Source organism: Ochotona curzoniae, unplaced genomic scaffold (genome assembly GCF_017591425.1).
Source record: "Ochotona curzoniae isolate NIBS_2020 unplaced genomic scaffold, NIBS_Ocur_1.0 contig_3622, whole genome shotgun sequence".
In the NCBI taxonomy this organism is placed as follows: domain Eukaryota; kingdom Metazoa; phylum Chordata; class Mammalia; order Lagomorpha; family Ochotonidae; genus Ochotona; species Ochotona curzoniae.
The window spans coordinates 12,685,378-12,705,776 of record NW_024465926.1 but is presented as its reverse complement, the minus strand read 5'-3'; the positions used below and the strand labels follow the sequence as shown (position 1 = coordinate 12,705,776).

The following is a 20,399-nucleotide window of genomic DNA, read 5'->3' as shown; positions in this document are numbered from 1 at the left end:
GTGCCAGGATCCTGTGTGGGTGCTGGTCTAGGTCCTGGCTGCTGTGCCTTCCATCTGGCTTCTTACGGTCCAGGAAAGCAGTGAGGGATGGTCCAAAGCCTTGGGACCATGCACCCATGTAGGAGACCTAGAAGAAGCTCCTGGCTCCTGGCTTTGGATCTGCCCAATTCCGACCATTGGGCCACTTAGGGAGTGAACCAAGAAGATCTTTCTTATCTCTCCTTCTCTTTATGAATCTGCCTTTCCAGTAAAAAGAAAGAAGTCTGTAAAAAAAATTATGTCTGTGTATGTGTGTAGAGAGAGAGAGAAATTGCTCTCAGTTGAACATTAAGGAAACATAGTGTTGAAAATCTCTTAACTTTTTCTCTCCCATTAGTCCCTAGATGATTTAAACATCATATTACCATGTGCAAAAACACGTGATATCTTCCCTTTTCTTTATTTCACAGTGTTGAATTTCAGTTTGTTTATCTGGGCAGTAGTTTTAGTGTGTTTGTTTTAAACCCGACAATACCTTATACCAGAAGTCCAAACTACTAAAAAGAAAACAAACGTACCAGTTCTTTAGAACGTGCCTATACGTTTCAGCAAGCATGTCCTCCAGTTCTTTGACAAGGAAATTGAAATAAAATGAAGAGTTCAGTAGACAGTGCAATCGTTCCTGCATCTTGGGCATTGCACTCACGCCCTGAAACAACCAATCCAGCAGTTAGCCTTTCTGACAACTCTGTTTCCACATGTGGTTTTCTCAGGAAGCTAAACTTAGGAAATTTAGGAGAAAGAGCTTCTATTTGAAGGACACAAATCTAAAATCAGTTTTGCCTTTCCTGTGTTAAGCCCTGGAAAATTTGATGACTTCTCACCTAGCTCACTTTTTTTATTTTTCTCTTTCTCCACACAGATTGATAGAGCTCCATTCTCCTGATAGCAGGAACACGTTGATCCTACGCTGCAAAGACACAGCCACAGCACACTCCTGGTTCGTAGCTATCCACACCAACATAATGGCTCTCCTCCCACAGGTGTTGGCTGAACTCAATACCATGCTTGGTGCCACCAGTACCACAGGAGGCAGCCAGGAGGTCAAGCACATTGCCTGGCTGGCAGAGCAGGTAGGCTGGGAAGTAGAGCAGGGTGTCCTGTGGTTCCATTCACAGACAGCGCCAGGTTCCACTTTATGCATCTGTAATGCTCATGGATGTCTGGTTATAGATCTTTTGTCTGTTAGTCTTGTTTTCCCTCCCTTTTTGTTTTCTCCCCTTACCTTTTAACTGTTGTTGATTATCACCTCTACCAGAAGAATTGGCTAGCATGGTAAAAAGATTCTTATTACCACTGCTTTCCTTAATGGCAGAGGACAGATCATTTCCATAGTTTTAGACAAAGGTTAGCAAATGTTTTCTTTCTTTTTTTTTTTTAAGATTTATTTATTTTTATTCGAAAGTCAGCTATACAGAGAGGAGGAGAGACAGAGAGGAAGATCTTCCATCTGTTGATTCACTCCCCAAATGGCCTCAACAGCCAGAGCTGAGCTGATCCGAAGCTAGGAGCCCCGGAGCCTCTTCTGGGTCTCCCACGTGAGTGTAGGTTTTCAAGGCTTTAGGCTGTCCTCCATTGCTTTCCCAGGCCACAAACAGGGAGCTGGATGGGAAGCAGGGCTGCCAGAATTAGAACCTGCGACCATATGGGATCCCAGCACGTACAAGTTGAGGACTTTAGCCACTAGACCACCATACTGGGCCCCAGCAAACGTTTTCTGTAAAGTGCCAGATAGCATTCACAGCTACTTGACTGCCATTGTAATGAGAAAACAATCAGGCAAACATGAAAATAAATGGGTGTGGCTGTGTTTCAGTAAAGCACTTTTATAAAAACAGCTGGCTGGATTTGACCCAGAAGGGATAAATTCTCAACCCTGCTTCTAGTCTGTTGGCAGGATTTCCCAAGGCAGCAGGCTCTTAGTTTAGTTCTGCTCTTGGGAAAGTTTAAGAAATGAGAAATATCTAATAAACCATTAGGCAAAGGAACAGTTGTCTTTCATACTGAAAAATGCTAAGAGAAACAAGAAAAGGCATGATAAAACTCCAGCCAAATTACTTGGGATCCTCAGTTTGACAAGAGGAGAATGAAGATTTTAAGAGACATTATGCTATGTCTTTTTTTGGGGGGGAATTCTTCACTGTCAGCTGGATCGGAGAGAGTTGCGGGAATGAAGGTGGGGTGAGTGTTGATGGCTCTGTGTATAAGTCACCACTTGGAATACTAATGTCTCATATCCATGTGCCTCCGCTCTGCTTGCAGTCCAACATCCTGCTAGTGCACCCTCTGGGAGCCAGCAGATGATGACGGCTCAAGTACTCGGGTCCTTTCCACCCACACGGGAGAACTGGGCAGGTGTCTGTGTTCCTGGCTGTTGCATTTGTGGAGTGGACCAATAGATGGAAGATCTATCATCTCTCTGGCTCTTCCAGATACAATGAACATTAGCGATTTTTTCAAAAGAAGTCTGTATTAGGGGGTGGAGACAAAGTATTCAAGTGGTAGCTCTGTCTTTTCCATGAATCTAGATCTCTTAAAAATCTCCTTCATCTCTGAGACTCTTCTAGCTCCACCATACATGTGGGTAGAGGGCAGAGAGTAGAGTACATCATTAACTGCAAAATAACATCACAGATCAGCCCAGGAGGTCACTGTTGCTTTATATTTGCTTTGTTATGAAGTTTCCCAGGTCTGTTTACAGATTTGATGGATTTGTGGCCAGGACAAATGATCTTGTTTGGTAATTTCCCCCAAACTATGAAGCTAATACTGTATGCTAGTGATCTTTCTCATTTTCAATCTCTGAAATTTTATGATCATTTTAAGCAAATTAATTTTAAAAACTGTAAAGTTAGAACAAATTAGAACAGAAAATCATAGTGATAATTTCTGTGAAGCGTAATTATCATAAGAAACTAATAAAGTCGTAGTGCAAGTACTTATGACATTGAAGCTTTCAAGTTGTGCTTGTTTTACTCATTATCTCAACATTATTTTCTGTGCCAGTTAAAAGCTGAATGGAGTGGTCATTTTTCTATGCTTTCTGCTGTGTTGGAAGTCTCATGATTTCAACAATGTAGTGTATTCACGTGGTTAAAAAAGTCAGACAATGAGAAGTTCACTGGGTAAAGGGTCATGTAGTTCCTGTCCTGCATCTTCCTGCTTAGTCTTCACTTTTCCTGGTAAAATCACTTTCATTCCTGCCTGATAAAATTTTTTTGATTTCTTCATGAAAATAAAACTTGAGACTGTATTATTCTTTCCATGTTTTATAAAAGGAGAAAGCGTGTTATGTATAGGACTTTATGCTTTTTAACTTCAGAGCATTCCATTGTGTTTGTAGTTGAATGATCACTTTGCCAGCTTCATTGTTACATTTTCCTGTTTTAATGATGCTACATTGGGCAACCTGGTACTTTGTCCTTTCACACATGAACTATCCAAACTCTTTTCTTCTCAAGTTCAGATAGATCAGTTTACCAGGGAAGCCACATTATCTAGAAATATTTAGTTCCCAAGTTCCTAATAGTGAGTAGTGAATTATTGGTCGGTAATGGGTGGGTCCAAAAGTTTATATCAGTTTCTAAGTTTGTATAGTTAGTGTTTAGAGAATGGTGGATATTTCTGTATCTGTAGTATAAAGCCTCAGGAGTGCTGGGTCAGATACTATTTACCTATTACCTGATCATGAATTAACCCTAAGACTTGGAGGCTTAGGGTTAAAATATCCAATACTGGGGCCCAGCACTGTGACCTAGCGGCTAAAGTCCTCGCCTTGAACATGCTGGAGTCCCATATGGGCACTGGTTCTAATCCTGGCCGCCCTGTTTCCCATCCAGCTCCCTGCTTGTGGCCTAGGAAAGCAGTTGAGGACAGTGCAAAGGCTTGGGACTCTGCACTCGTGTGGGAGACCCAGAAGAAGTTCCTGGCTCCTGGCTTTGGATCGGCTTAGCTCTGGCCATTGCGGTCACTTGGGGAATTAATCATCAGATGGAAGATATTCCTCTCTCTCTCTTTCCTCTTCTCTATATATCTGACTTTAAAATAAAAATAAGTACATCTTTTAAAACATACGTATCAAACACTGGACCCAGTGCAATGGTTTGCAAGTGCCAGGATCCCATTTGGGTGCAGGTTCGTGTCCTAGCTGCTCCAGGTCCCACCCAGCTTCCTGCTTATGGGCAGGAAAAGCAGCAAAGGATGGTCCAAATCCTGGGGACCCCCACCCATGTGAGAAACCTGTAGGACACTCCTGGCTCCTGATTTCAGATTAGCTTTGCTCTGGAGTTTGTGGCCATTAGGAGAGTGAAGGCCATTAGATGGAAGATTCTCTCCCTCTCTCCCTCCCTTCTTCCCTCCCTTCCTGCCTCCTCTACAGGTGGTGAATATACTTGGAAGTTAATTCATTCACTTGTGTTAGCAGACAAGCTCAGTTCCCTGGCGTACAGGCTGTTCTGTAGCAGTTTCTGAGTGTCCTTATGTCGTAACACTCTGGTTTTCACCAGAGTAAGTGATGTGAGGGAGAGAAAAAAGATGGAAGCCGCAGGGCCACCTGTGATCCAGTCTCAGGAATCACACAGTTGCTTTTGTTTTCCTCTCATCAGAAGTGAGTCAGCCCACAGCTATTCACTTTTAATTTCTTGCTTTTTAATTTAATAGAATACCATCCATCTATTTTTGCTTTCATTTTGTATACTTTAGAGTTCTGGTTATAGTCTTAAAGGGATTTTTCTTTGAGTTTATAAGTGCAGCAAATATTACCCATAATATTACCCCCAAAATATTCATGAACATTTTGGCATTGATGAGAAAAGCCAAAATTGCCAAAGAAAAAAAAAATTTTTTTTAAGATTTGTTTTATTTTTACTGGAAAGGCAGATTCACAAAGAGGAAAGACAAAGAAAAAGATCTTGCATCCACTGGTTCACTCTCCAAGTAGCCCCAATACTGGAGCTGAGCCGATCTGGCGCCAGGAGCTTCTTCCACATCTCCAGTGTGGATACAGGTTCCCAAGGCTGTGAGCCATTCTGAACTGCTTTGCCAAGCCATAAGCAGGGGGCTGAATGAGGAGGGGGCATCTAGGATACGAACCAGCACCCATATAGGATCTTAGTGTATGCAAGGAACTGATTTACACACTGAGCCATCCTACACTGGGCACCAAGGAAAAACTTTAGTAGTTCTTTCTTTGTTCCTGGTAATTCCCAAATTGCATATAAAGACACAAGCTGGGAAAATGTGTGTGTGTGTGTGTGTGTGTGTGTGTGTGTGTGTGTGTGTGTGTGTGTGTGTGTAGATATATAGTACATATACAAAATCTAGATTAGCAGAATGATTACTTATGGTTTTGATCTCTGTTTTCTGTTGTGATAATGAAATCAATAAAGAAGACATGTCACCTGTCGCAAAGGGAGCTCGAGCTGAGGGATTTGGACAATGAATAATAACTGTAGTTTTTCATCTTTAGTGCTGTCCAAGTCTGTTAATTAAGAATTTGGAGTTGGCTGTAACTTGGCAAGGTATATGTATGAGTGGGTAATTAAGCACGAGCAAACTAAAACCCTAATGTTAGTACCCCTTTTTCTCCAGCCAAAAACTCTGTAATGCAACCCCAACCAAACGCATATACTATATATAGTAGGTAGCATTTTGACTCCAGTGAAAGGAAACGGTGTCCTTCAAAGTTAAGGCAAGTAGGTAAACAGAGTGATTAAAACTGAGGTTTCGTTTCTTTCCACTGGTAAGCAGAAGAGAAAGATGTTCTGTAAAAACTAAGCTTAAAAAAGCTAAAGTATCTTCCTCTCTGTCTCTCCTCTCTGTATATCCGCCTTTCCAATACAAAAATAATAATAAAAATAAATCTTGAAAAAATATATATATAATGGGCCCAGCGCGGTGGTGCAGTGGTTAAGGTCCTCTCCTTGCACGCCCTGGATCCCATATGGGCGCCGGTTCTAATCCCAGCAGCCCCGCTTTCCATCCTGCTCCCTGCCTGTGGCCTGGGAAAGCAGTCGAGGACGGCCCAAAGCTTTGGGACCCTGCACCCGCGTGGGAGACCCGGAAGAGGCTCCTGGCTTTGGATCGGCATAGTATCGGCCCGTTGCGCTCACTTGGGGAGTGAATCATCGGATGGAAGATCTTCCTCTCTGTCTCTCCTCTCTGTATATCCGCCTTTCCAATTAAAAAAATAATATTAAAAATAAATCTTTTAAAAAAAAAGCTAAAGTAAGTGCTTTTTTAAAATATTGTTAAATGCTTGCTCACTTTCTCTCTCAATTGAATATTGCTTCCATTACAATAACATTCTTTCTAGAGAGCACAAAAAACTTCTTAGGAATAAAATAGTGGATCACTTCAAAAAGTTCATGGAAAGCATAACATTCTCCATGAATCTTTAAGACACCCTTGAACATTTAATTCAGGTTTACCAAATGCATATACTCTATCTCGCCTTGAAGAATCTCTTGCAACTCAAGAAAAAAAACATTAAAAAAATGTGATGATCATTTTTATCTTTTCAAAAGAAAGATTTTCCATTATTTTCTTTCTTTTTTTTTAAGATGTATTCATTTTTATTACAAAGTCAGATATACAGAGAGGAGGAGAGACAGAGAGGAAGATCTTCCATCCGATGATTCACTTCCCAAGTGAGCACAACGGCCGATACTATGCCGATCCAAAGCCAGGAGCCTCTTCCGGGTCTCCCACGCGGGTGCAGGGTCCCAAAGCTTTGGGCCGTCCTCGACTGCTTTCACAGGCCACAAGCAGGGAGCTGGATGGGAAGCGGGGCTGCTGGGATTAGAACCGGTGCCCATATGGGATCCCGGTGCATTCAAGGTGAGGACTTTAGCCGCTAGGCCACGCCGCCGGACCCCCATTATTTTCTTTATTGAAAGACTGTCCATAACCATGTTAGAGACAAAGACTTGCTATGGAAATAAGTAAGAAATCCCTTCAGAGTATCAGTGATCTAAAAATGCAAGATCCTGTGAGAGCATCTCTAGAGCTGCTCTTCTGCCAGATGTTGTAGTTTCCCATAGGATAAGTAATCTTAGAAAGCTAGTGTCTACTACCAAGAAAAGCATAATTATTTGTGTAATATTTGGCTTGAATTTCAGTCAGGTCATATTTTTTGCTGTTTTCAGCATTTGGTAGAAAATCAGTGGTGTCACAGACCAGATTTCATCTCCCACTGCTGGAATTAGCTCATAGCTCTGGCTAGGAGAAGAATCTAGGGGTGGAGATTACAGCATGTAACCAACCCACTCAGACCACTTGCAAATTACAGATGGATTCTTTTTTTTTTTTTTTTTAAGATTTATTTATTTTTGTTGTAAAGTCAGATATACAGAGAGAAGGAGAGACAGAGAAGATCCTCGGTCTGCTGATTCAATCCCCCAAGTGGCCACAGTGGCTGGAGCTGAACCGATCTAAAGCCAGGAGCCAGGAGCTTCTTCCGGGTCTCCCACACGGGTGTAGGGTCCCAGGCTTAGGCTGTCCTTAACTGCTTTCTCAGGCCACAAGCAGAGAGCTGGAAGGGAAGTGGGGCTGCTGGGACACAAACCAGTGCCCATATGAGATCCTGGCATGTGCACAGCGAGGATTTTAGCAAGAACAACAATAAGAAATTTGGAAGCAATGAATTCGCCCAATTTTCCCTAAATATTGATCCTTCCCACCCTGATCAATCATGTAATCATTAAACAAAAAAAAGATAAATTTAGAAAAAATCAATCTTAAAAAAAAGAGTTTTGTATTTCAGCTTGAAATGTATCACTTTGGTTATGTGCATAAAATTATTTTTATACAGGATTAAAAATATAGGAAAACAATCACCATTTGTCCATATTATCAAGGAATCTAGAGTTTTTCTAAAACAAATGACTGTTGGGCCCGGCACCGTGGCCTAGCGGCTGAAGTCCTCACCCTGAATGCCCCAGGATCCCATATGGGCGCCGGTTCTAATCCCGGCAGCCACACTTCCCATCCAGCTCCCTGCTTGTGGTCTGGGAAATGAGTCGAGGATGGCCCGAAGCCTTGGGACCCTGCACCTGCATGGAATACCCGGAAGAAGTTCCTGGATCCTGGCTTTGGATCGGAATAGCATCGACCGTTGAGGTCACTTGGGGAGTAAGTCATCGGACAGAGGATCTTCCTCTCTGTCTCTCCTCTTCTCTGTATATCTGACTTTCCAATAAAAATAAATAAATCTTAAAAAAAAATTTTTTTCTATTCTACTAGTAAGAGTAGTAGTAAGGATTTCTGTCATTACTGTAAGTTATTTCTCACACATCAGACGTGCTGAAACTGTTAGCATTATTGAACACATCACTCTATATTTCATTAGCATTAGTGGTGTACAGTTAGGAGTTGGGGTGGGGCACGTCCTGTCACTGGATCGTATGTGTAACTCAGCAGTGAAGGGCACAAGCAACCTCACGGCTCCCAGTGTAGAACCTCTTCCAGTGGGAAGGAACCTCGGGGGATGTTTTCCATATCTCATGTCTGTTAGGATGTGCAAACAAAATGGAGGCCCACTGAGTCAGGATGTTACTGAAGAAGCCTTTAGAAAGTCGTACCATTGTAAGTGGCTCTAATGGCTGGATTTCACATTTATGACAGGCAAAACTAGATGGTGGAAGACAACAGTGGAGACCCATCCTCATGGCCGTGACTGAGAAAGACTTACTGCTTTATGACTGCATGCCATGGACAAGAGATGCCTGGGCATCCCCATGTCATAGCTACCCTCTTGTTGCAACGAGGTAAGACTAAAGACCAAAGACATGCAATGATTGCCTTCTTCTAAAGCCACCAAAGAATTTTCAAGTGAGTTCCATTATCTTAGGTGCCTAAGAAAGAAATCTAAGTTTCTCATGTCGTTGATGAGGACAGCAGCTTTTGTTCACAAGTTTATGGGTTATTTAGCAGTTCGTAGCTCCAGAGGAAGTTATTTGTATCACTAGTATTCTTTGGATGTGCATTTAAGTTGTTGACAAGACTTTCCAACTGCTCTGTTCAAGACTTGGTTGGTCATGGAGGTAATAGTTGCTGCTGCTGCTGTTGTTTGTTTGCTTGTTTGTTTTGCTTTATTGACTATGACTAGGAAAACCGCTGAAATGGTATCATCTTTCTTGAGTGATGAAATCATTTAAAACCAAAATGTGGATATGTGGATAAACCACACAACTCAGCAAAGTACTCTTCAGCCTCTCTTTCCAATGTAAGAACATGTCATTTTTATTTCATCAGATACAGGTTGATAATGACCTGAAACAGGAAGATGTTTTCCCACATGCCGGATGTGGGGAGTTGGCAGGAAAAGGGATGGAGAAATGTACATTTAAGTGGTCAGGATGTCTCAAAGGATAGCAACTGTGAAACTAGAAAATAGATCCAAATTCAGATTTTTTTAACCTTCAAAAAGAATAAGATGTTTTTGTCACTCAAAAATCACATTGAAAAGGAGCCCCATAGAAAAGTATTTCGTAGTTAACAGAACTATCTGATAAATCTGCCAGGAAACAGTGTGAAGGCTTCCTGCTCTGAGCTGGTGTTTGTGTGAGGGAAAGTGCAAATATTCTTTGCAATTCAGCAAGACTTTGACTTTATGTAAGATTTCCTCCAATTTTACTATTTTTTCCTTCATGTGTAATTCTTTTTATAAAAATATAATCTTCCTGTAGCTTTCCAGGAAGATTTCTAATTTGAAGCTGAAGCCCTTAAGTCTCAAGAGAGGATATAAAGGAAATTTTGAGCTATAGCACTGATGGGGGGTGGGAGGGAATCTCCCCATTAATTCCTTCAGGATGGAAGAGTCTTCTAGGAAGACTGAGTTTAACAGTCAGTTTATCTGGTTTTGTTTTGTCGTTTTTTTTATCACTGCCAAGTTGTAACTGCTCTGGAAATCAGGAGCTATGACTTAGTAATCTCAACATTTCCCATTGTGTCTTACGTGCTACAGGCCCTAAATAAATCGTAAAATCTTTTTTTTTTTTTTTTTGTGGAGTTTGGAGATGGGCTGGCACAAGGCTTAAGTGGCTAATCCTCCACTTCCAAGCACCAGCATCCAATATGGATGCTGATTCATGTCCCAGCTGCTCCACTTCCCGTCCAGCTCCCTGCTTGTGGCCTGGCAAAGACCCCAAAGAAGCTCTTGGCTCCTGACTTTGGATCAGCTCAGCTCTGGCCATTGCAGCCACTTGAGGAGTGAACCAGCAAATGGTAGATCTTTTTATCCGTATCTCCTCTCTGTAAATCTGCCTTTCCAATAAAAATAAGTCTTTTTTGTTTTATTCTTTAAAGTTATGGTACAATTCAATTCTGTAGGCTCTGAGATTTCCAGTGCTCCTCCCAGAAGCCTAACTGCATCAGTACCTGGGGATGGGGACAGTCATTCAGTGTCATTTTAGGTTCCCAGATACAGAGCATGTTCCATGGGTACTGCTTAAGTGGTTTCGAAATTCTGAGACACTGTTGATTTTGGTGCTCCAAAGTTGAGGAAATCCTTCCAAGGTCAATTGGCTCACATAGTCTACCTTAGAGTCTCCACTCGCCCATATACTTGCTGTCCATGTTTGGCTGGGAGAATTGTACAATTAGTTCTCCCCTCCATCCTCTGCCATGGTACTAGATTTCCCCTGCAAGCTTCAGAGAGCTGTCATGCCCCCTACGTGTATCTCCCATGCGGGCACAGGATTCTAAGGCTTTGAGTTGTCCTCAAGTGCTTTCCCAGGCCACAAACAGGGAGTTGTATGGGAAGTGGAGCCACTGAGATATGACCCAGTGCCCATATGGGAAACTGGTGTGTGCAAGGCAAGGACTTTAGCCACTAGGTAAGAGCGAGACAGAAGAATAGAAAAGACATAAAGACATAGGTTAGAAAAAGAAACTAAAGACCTTGAGTCTCTACAGACATAGATAACCTCTGATAAATGCAGTCCCAATCATAGCAGAATCAGATCTCATTAGCATATAAATTAGTGCCAGATACTTTGTATGTTGGGTTGCACATATACAGGTTCTTAGAAACTCTGTGTGTGTGTGTGTGTGTGTGTGTGTGTGTGTGTGTGTGTGTGTGTGTGAATAGCTGCTGTTTCAGTTCCAGGAGGAATTAGGTAAAACATTCAAAAGTGAGACATGAAGATGAGGTTTTTTTTACACATTTTTAAGATTAGAGGCAGATATAAAACACGAGTAGAAAGACCCATTGATTTCATAATTGCTGTAGATTTTGCAGAATGTCGATTTTCTAGTCTTTCCATAACAGCTTTCTTTGGAAGCCAGAAGGGGCTCCAAAAAAGCTTGGCGACTTTATAATGTGGAGAATTGAGTGGCGTTGGGTTTATGTGGCTTAAAGGGGATGAAGCTGTGAGACTGCCCTGTGCATGAGCTCATCTGGTCTCCCTATGAAAGGGGAGTCTTTGGCAGTGTGTCCTGGACCGGCAGCCACTCAGCAAACCTCCAGCAGCTGGTTTGAATTAAATGTCCTCTGCCAAATATTTCATAATCAAATCTGTTGGAAAAAATTGTCCTACAATATAAAAGTGCCCGTTACTTTTATATTTTGTAGTGTCTGACTTGGGATTAGCAACCAAGCTGAATATGGTAGAGTACTCCTGCTGCTTTCCCGAACGCTGTATCTTACTTGGATCATAATGGGGGTTCCTTTTGTTCTGTGTCCTTTTCAGCACTTGATATTGCTCAGGGTTTTTATTTTAGCCTTAGTAGTAGGTGTGTTATCCTACTCTGTGTGTGTGTTAAGATTGATTTACTCAGGATCAGTGAGATAGCCTAACTGGCTAATCCTCTGCCATGCAGCATCCCATATAAGTGCCAGTTTGTGTCCCAGATGTTCCACTTCTGATCCAGCTCCTTACTTATGGCCTGAAAAAGCAGTGGACATTGGCACAAGTGTTTGGGAACCTGTCCCAAGAGGCTGCTGGCTTCTGGCTTTGGATCTGCTCAGCTCCAACCATTGTAGCCATTTGGAGTAAACCAGCAGATGAAAGATCATTGTTTCTTCTCTATGTAAATCTGCTTTTCCAATAAAAATAATTAATCTGTAAGATTGATTTATTCATTTGAAAAGCCAAACTTAGAAAAAGAGAGAGAAAAAAAATTTTTCCATTCACTGTTTTGATCTCTCTGCCTTTCAAATAAAATGAAAATAAACTTATTACTATTTTAAAAATATGTTGATTTGCTTATTTTAATTTGATAGGCAGAGTTAAAGAGAGAGGAAGAGATGAAGAGATCTCCCAACCTGTGGTCCACTCCTCTAATGGCCAAAGCTGGGTTGGTCCCAAGCTGGAGCCTGGAGCTTCTTCCATGTCCCCCACATGGGTGCAAGGACCCAAGCACTTGGGCCATCTTCCGCTGCTTTACCAGGCACATTAGCAGGGAGCTGGCTGTCCTGCCACTATCATCTTGCCAGCAGGAAGAGTTTGGGCAGTGTTCGGTGTGCGGCTGGAGCAAAGGCAGCTCCCTGTAGTGTGGCCGCTGTGGGGGGTGCCCCAGCCAGGCTGGACACAATGCTGAGGACCCAGGCCAAAGTCACTGCCAACAGGCGGGGATCAACCCTAGGATTTGGACCTCTCTGTTTCTTCTCCTCTCTATATATCTGACTTTGCAATAAAAATAAATAAATCTTTTAAAAAAAATTTTAGAAAGTTAATTTTTGTGAAAGAGAAGGTCCACGTCTGGATATATTTTTTGCATGTCTATGGGACCATTTGTTGACGACTTTCTCCTTAGTGTGAAGTCACTTCACTGTTCATATGGATCTGTTCTTTGACATAAGTCTGTTCTACTGATCAATTTGTCAGTTCTTTTGCCAATTCTACACTGTGTTGATTATAGTAGTTTTGTATAAGACTTAGAGTTGAGGGCCCGTCGCGGTGGCGCAAGTGGTTAAAGGTCCTCACCTTGCACGCCCGGGATCCCATATGGGCGCCGGTTCTAATCCCGGCAGCCCCGCTTCCCTTCCAGCTCCCTGCCTGTGGCCTGGGAAAGCAGTCGAGGACGGCCCAAAGCTTTGGGAACCTGCACCCGCGTGGGAGACCCAGAAGAGGCTCCTGGCTTCAGATCGGCATAGTATCGGCCTGTTGCGCTCACTTGGGGAGTGAATCATCGGATGGAAGATCTTCCTCTTTGTCTCTCCTCTCTGTACATCCGCCTTTCCAATAACAAAATTAAAAAAAAAAAAAAAAAAAAAAGACTTAGAGTTGAATAGTAACAGTTGAATAGTAACAACAGTAAATTTTGTTGTTTGCAATGCTGTGTTGGTTTTCTGGGTCTTGTTTTTTTTTTAAGTTTTTTTTTTTTGAAAAAGACTTTATTTTTATTGGAAAGTCAGATACACAGAATAGGAGAGACAGAGGAAGTTCAAGTAGCTGCAATGGCTGGAGCTGCACCGATCTGAAGCCAGGAGCCAGGAGCCACGATCTTCCTCCGGGTCTCCCATGTGGATGCAGGGACACAGGCAGGGAGCTGGATGGGAAGTGGGGCTGCCAGGGTTAGAACCGACGCCCATATGGGATCCCGGCACATACAAGGAGAGGACTTTAGCCACTAGGTTACCATTCCACACCTGCAAAAAAAATATATCTTTTTTTGACATACTGATTCTTCATAGATGAAGGAATTTGAAAGTCAAATGCAAATTCACTATGAATTTTTATGCTAACACTCGGGTGCGTTTGAGTTTACCTTGGATCCTCACCGGCCACAGCATCCTCCCATCACCAGAACCTCAGGTGAAAGGTTGGGAGTGCAGGGAACCGAGCACTCTTCCTCAGACACCTGCTTTTCCCCTGAAAGTATTATTTATAAATTTCTCGTTGCTTCCTTATCCATAATGGTCTCAGTGCAGTATATCTTTTTTGATGTGCATACCTTCTTGGGAATATAATAGACTCTGTGGGAAGTTGCAGTAATTTTATGGGCAAATAGAATGGTAATTCTTGCCTGGAATATGTTTATCCTGAAACCACAGATGAATTTTCAGTGTCTGCTTACGAGTGAGCGGAAGATCCTGGCGCCTTTTCCTCTGAGAATACCGCAATGACTGTGCTCCCTGTCCTGTTTGTTCCCCTAGGTTGGTTCATTCAGGCTCTGGGTTTCGATCGCCCTCACTTGGATCTGACCTGACGTTTGCCACCAGGACAGGCTCTCGGCAGGGCATCGAGATGCATCTCTTCAGGGTGGAGACCCACCGGGATCTGTCCACCTGGACCAGGACACTTGTCCAAGGCTGTCACACCGCGGCTGAGCTGATCAAGGAGGTCTCTCTAGGTAGAGATGCTGATGTTTCCCCTCTAAAACAATGAAGGGGAACTGCTATACCTTAATTTGTTTTAAAATGAACCCGTTGTCATGTGTGTCAGAGTTAAAAATGTGCTAAAATATTGCTGTTAAAATGGTGACGATGGAAAGGAATCTGGTGTGTCCGTTTCACTGGCAGTTTTCCTACGCTTGATACGTGGCTCTCTGCAAGTTTATGCCACTCTGCACAACACAGCATTTTCAGCATTTGTCATTTCATTCTACATTTAACAGTGGAAGGACTCATTTACCTTATCCTTGATGCATTGACTCTGGAGTTCAGATCTGGAATCGAAGATCATAGGATAGACATCCCTAAAACGTGTAATCTGGCAAGCTCATGGCTACAGAAAATAGAAGTTTCTTTTCAAAACTTTGGGATGTTTGCCCAACACTTAATCAAATTGAGTGTGGAAGCGCCCTCTTGTGGCTGTACTTTATAAATTTGCGGTCTTGGTGCAATGTATTTGTGTATACATGTATGTATTTTCTTTTTTTATTCAAAGATTTATTTATTCATTGGAAAGTCAGATATACAGAGAGGAGGAGAGACAGAAAAGAAGATCTTCCATCCGATGATTCACTCCCCAAGTGAGCGCAACGGCCGATGCTATGCCTATCTGAAGCCAGGAGCCAGGAACTTCTTCTGGGTATCCACATGGGTACAGGGTCCCAAGGCTTTGGGGCATCCTCGACTGCTTTCCCAGGCCACAAGCAGGGAGCTGGATGGGAAGTGGAGCTGCCAGGATTAGAACCGGCGCCCATATGGGATCCTGGCGCATTCAAGGCGAGGACTTTAGCCGCTAGGCCACGCCGCTGGGCCCACATGTATCTATTTTCACATTGCTTTTCATTTTAACAAAAACAGAATATTGACAATGAAATGTCAACTTCTTTAAGATTTACCTGTAGGCCCAGGATGGTAGCTTAGTGGCTAAAGTCCTCTCCTTGTACATGCTGTGATCCCATTATGGGCAGTGGTTCTTTGGTTTTTTGTTTTGTTTTGTTTTTGTTTTTCCGATTTATTTCTTCTTATTGGAAAGTCAGACATACAGAGCAGAGGAGAGATAAAGAAAAAGATCTACCTTCGACTGGTTCATTCCCCAAGCAGCTGCTGAGCTGATCAGAAGCCAGGAGTTTTTTCCAGGTTTCCCATTGCAGGAGCAGGGTCCCAAGGCTTTGGACCATCCTCAACTGCTTTCCCAGGCCACAAGCAGGGAGCTGGATGGGAAGTGGGGCTGCCGGGATTAGAACCGGCTTGGATCCAGCGTGATAGCCTAGCGACTAAAGTCCTTGCCTTGCATGTGCCAGGATCCCATAAGGGTGCCCGTTCTAATCCCGGCTGCTCCACTGGGATTTGCTGTCGAAGTGGGAAATCCAGATGGAGTTCCACCTTTCTGACATGGGTCTGGCGCAGCCCCTGCTGTTGGGGTCATTTGGAGTGTAAACCAGCAAACAGAAGATCACTCTACATAAATAGATAAATAAATCTTCATTTTAAAAAAAATGGTTAAGTGAACAAACATAATTCAACTCTGGTCCTTAAGTAATTTTAAGTTCAGCTATGTTACTGCGCAAGTGTAAGCATGTTAGTCAGTTAAAGCCTACTATGGGAGAACAGATCTCAGTTGTTCATTAGCCAGACTTCACCATCCTCCTGGGAGCTATCTGCCAGTAACAATCAACTGTGTCCTGTCAATTCACATATTGTCACTGAGTTTGGTCTTTGAAAGAATTGACTGCATGGCTTTTGCTGCGTAGAACTTTTACATTTCGTTAACATTCTCTTTTCTCTTTTTTCCAAATAGCAACCAAACCACATCACTGCCATTGCTGCTTTTTTGGTGGTTCCTTTTTCTTGCCAACTTGTATCCTCCCTCCTGTTCCTCCATCATATTCCTTTAGAACATTTCTACCCTGCTACCCTGGGACATTTTTGTTTTCTTCATTTTAGCCTTGTTCATTTAGCATGTAATTGTCTTCTGTGCTTTATATAGCCAAAGTCTTGTGATTATGGAGTCCTGAAGAGCAGGGAATAAGGCTTTATGACCTCCCTAGTATTACACACTTCTCACTCACCCATCCTCTCCAGCAAGAGTGGGTTCAGCCGATGGCCGACTGAGCCCACTGTCAAGCAGACTGATGCTCATGGCTCTCCCCCATGTTGTCACGATGCTGACATCACTGACAACACAGAATCCTCTTTAGGAGGTCCCACATAGCTTGGGAGATCATCTAAGAAAAACCTTTTTCCACTTTGCTAATTTTTTGTTTCTCAACAGGCTGCACGTTAAATGGCCAAGAAGTGAGATTTACTGTCCACTATGAAAACGGCTTTACCATCGCCAGGGAAAATGGTGGTGCCAGCAGCATACTGTACCGCTACCCTTTTGAGAGGCTGAAAATGTCTGCTGATGATGGCATCAGAAATCTGTATCTGGATTTTGGGGGCCCTGAAGGAGAACTGGTAAGTCTTTCTGGGACAACAGCCATGAAAAAATTCAATTATACTAGAAGACATTCTCTTCTCATCACTTCTTCCATTGTATATAGAAGAGCATGATGCAGTGTATCTTGGATCCAGGAAGTTGTTCAAGATGTCGTTGAGTTTAGGTGTTTTTAAATTCTGCTTTAGTATTTAAAACAAATATGATGACAAAGGTTTCTTTATTTTTTTAAAAGTAAGAGAGAAAATAACATTGCTCTTATACCCCTTTTTTGAGATAAGATTAAGAGTGATAGAGTGATTTGACTGCCAATAAGAAAAGAAACAAAGCTAGGTGGCCTGGCATGATGGTTCAGTGGCTAAATCATTGCCTTGCACGTGCCAGATTGGATACAGGTTCATGTCCTGGCTGCTCTACTTCCCATCCACTCCTTCCTTGTGACCTAGGAAAACAGTAGAGGACGAACCAAGTCTTGACCCTGTACCTGCATAGGAGACCCAGAAGAACTTCTTGATCCTGGCTCCTGGCTTCATATCAGCTCAGCTCCAGCCTTTACGTCCACCTGGGGAGGGAGCCAGCAGACAGAAGATCTTTGTATCTATCTCCTTCTCTCTATCTGGTTGTCCAATAAAAATAAATAAAACTTTTTTAAAGATTGAAAAAAAAAAAAGGCCTGGCACAGTGGCCTGGTGGCTAAAGTCCTCACCTTGAAAGCACCAGGATCCCAAATGGGTGCTGGTTCTTATCCTGGCAGTCCTGCTCGCTGTCCAGCTCCCTGCTTGTAGCTGGGAGGGCAGTTGGATAGCCCAAAGCCTTGGGACCTGCACCCACGTGCGAGACCTGGAAGAGGCTCTTGGCTCCTGGCTTCAGATCAACTCAGTTCCAACCGTTGTGACCACTTAGGGAGTGAATCATCGATGGAAGATCTTCCTCTCTGTAACTCCTCCTCTGTATGTATGACTTTGCAATAAAAATAAAGAGATTTTAAAAAAGGAAGAAACAAAGCTAGCTACCAGATTTTTTACCTCCTTATCCTTTAAAGAAATATCAACAGAAAATTATGGTTTGGGCCTGGCACAGTAGCCTAGTGGCTAAAGTCCTCACCTTGCATGTGCCGGGATCCCATATGGGCACAGGTTCTAATCCGTTAGCCCGCTTCGTTTCCTGCTTCCTGCTTCCTGCCTGGGAAGGCAATTGAGGATGGCACAAAGACTTGGGACCCTGAACCTGTGTGGGAGACCTGGAAGAAGCTTCTGGCTCCTGACTGCAGATCGGTGCAGCACCAGCCTTTGTGGCTTCTTGGGGAGTGAATCAGCAGATGGAAGATCTTCCTCTCATCTCTCCTCCTCTCTGTATGTCCACCTTTTCCAATAAAAATTAAAAAAAAAAATCTTTAAAAAGAAAAAAGATTTTGATCCCTGTGACAGGGACTATAGAAATCATAAAATATGGTAAAGGAGAGAAAAAATAACTTATCTCTTTAGTGTAATTTGTCAGGGATTCAAGTCTTGATCATACGTGAAATATTAGGTCCACCTGTAAAACTGCTGGAGGTACGTGTGTGTAAGTAGTGATGTAATTCATCCAAATGGGCAAAACGCGAGTACTAAGCTTACTTTGAGCGATGAACCTTTCGGAGACTTCAGTATATATAGTTAATAATAACTGGTGCTCTACCACCTACGTTTTAAATTGTTTCGTGTTTTTCTTTTCCTGGTCTCTGTCCTCAGTGCCACAGATGGGCTAACCCTCTGATGCGTGCAGCCTGGCTTGGTCTCCCCAGTCACCCAGTGGCAGCTGTCAATTTGAGGCCTGTGTGTTTAGGAACTGGTCCCCCTCCGCATCCCCAGGAGTCATCCCGCCCACCACGAACTGAATCAGTGGCTTTCAGAAGCCACTCCCGCAGATGCTCATGCTTCAGCTGCCTTCCCAAGGGAAATGCAGTAACGACTACAGTTAATGGTCTCCACATAGAGTATACTTTGTTTTGAATCCTCTGCTTTTTAAGTTTTACTTACCAAGTAAACCAATCTACCACCAACTGTCTCCTAATTGTAGATGTAAAGCCACAACCAGTGTTAAATTACGACATAAAATACTTACGCTTTTGTTGTTTTTGTTGTTGGCACATTGGTTTTTTTTATTTGTATTGTTTTAGATATTGTTATTTTTTATTTGAAAGGCAGAAAGACAGAGAAAGAGACAGAAGGATATCTTCCATCGGCTCTTCACTTCCCAGATGACTACAGAATGGCTGTATGGCCTGGGCCAGGCTGAGTCAAAGAGCCCAGACTCCCTCCGTATCTCACATATGGGTGCAAGGACACAGTTATTTAGGCCATCCTGTGCTGCTTTCCCAGACACAGTAGCAGGGAGCTGGATCTAAAGTATTGCAGCTAGAACACAAACCAGCGCTCCGGCATGGAATTCCTACATCACTGGTGGCAGTCAACCCACTGCACCACAGTGCTGGCCCTGGAAGTTGGAACATCCCATATAAACTTTTTTCTTTACCATTTATTTTATTTTTATTGCAAAGTCAGATATTCAGAGAGGAGGAGAGACGGAGAAGAAGATCTTCCATCTGATGATTCACTCCCCAAGTGACCACAGTGGCCAAGGCTGAGCTGATCAGGATCCAGGAGCTTCCTCCAGGTCTCCCACGCAGGTGCAGGGTCCCAAAGCTTTGGGCCGTCCTCAACTGCTTTCCCAGGCCACAAGCAGGGAGCTGGATGGGAAGTGGGGCTGCCGGGATTAGAACCAGCGCTCATATGGGATCCACTGCTTTTTTTTTTTTTAAGATTTATTTATTTATTGGAAAGTCAAATATACAGATAGGAGGAGAGACAGAGAGGAAGATCTTCTGTCCGATGATTCACTCCCCAAGTGAGTGCAACGGCCGATGCTATTCCGATCCGAAGCCAGGAGACTCTTCTGGGTTTCCCACGCGGGTGCAGGGTCCCAAGGCTTTGGGCCGTCCTCTACTGCTTTCCCGGGCCACAGGCAGGGAGCTGGATAAGTGGAGCTGCTGGGATTAGAACCGGCCCCCATATGGGATCCCGGCAGGTTCAAGGTGAGGACTTTAGCCACTAGGCCACCACACCAGGCCCCCGTATTAACTCGTTTATTTCACATCTCTGCTTATTAAAAGTGTCTATGTTGAGAATGCTAACTAATGTCCTTTCTTTGCAGACCATGGACCTGCACTCTTGTCCAAAGCCGATTGTATTCGTGTTGCACACCTTCTTGTCAGCCAAAGTCACCCGCATGGGACTGCTTGTATGAGCAGCAGCAAAAATCAGAAAGAAGCCTTGACTGTCAAAAAGTATTCCCACTTTAAAAGGAGAGAAAAAAAAAAAAGAAAGAGAAAAAACAAAAAGCACAAAAAGAAAGCTCTTCGCTCCCTGCTCCAGCACAGTGCCTTCCCATGGACCTGCAAATCGCTGCTGCAAGACCTACCTTGGCCACAATTCTGGGACTCTGAGGAGCTCCAGCAGGAAGCTGTTGGTTCATTGTGTTGTTTCCTAATGTGGCCTATAAGTAGTTAGGTCTGTTTCCCCTGTTGAGAAAAGGGTGGGTCCCTGTTTT

At 43.2% G+C, this 20,399-nt stretch overlaps 1 protein-coding gene across 2 annotated transcripts in view; it reads left to right on the top strand.

Moving 5' to 3' along the window:
* Positions 1–20,146, top strand: part of SNTB2 (syntrophin beta 2) — a 70,934-nt gene extending 50,788 nt beyond the window's left edge. The window contains exons 3-8 of one of the 2 annotated variants that reach the window (XM_040982466.1): positions 902–1,124; positions 4,545–4,549; positions 8,682–8,804; positions 14,138–14,334; positions 16,647–16,831; positions 20,004–20,146. In XM_040982466.1, the coding sequence (XP_040838400.1) occupies positions 902–1,124; positions 4,545–4,549; positions 8,682–8,804; positions 14,138–14,334; positions 16,647–16,831; positions 20,004–20,096 (826 nt within the window). In that variant the 3' untranslated portion in view covers positions 20,097–20,146. Of the gene's footprint in view, positions 1–901; positions 1,125–4,544; positions 4,550–8,661; positions 8,805–14,137; positions 14,335–16,646; positions 16,832–20,003 lie in introns of both variants that reach the window. The other variant, XM_040982467.1, reaches the window with a different exon arrangement.
* The last annotated feature ends 253 nt before the right edge of the window (positions 20,147–20,399 follow it).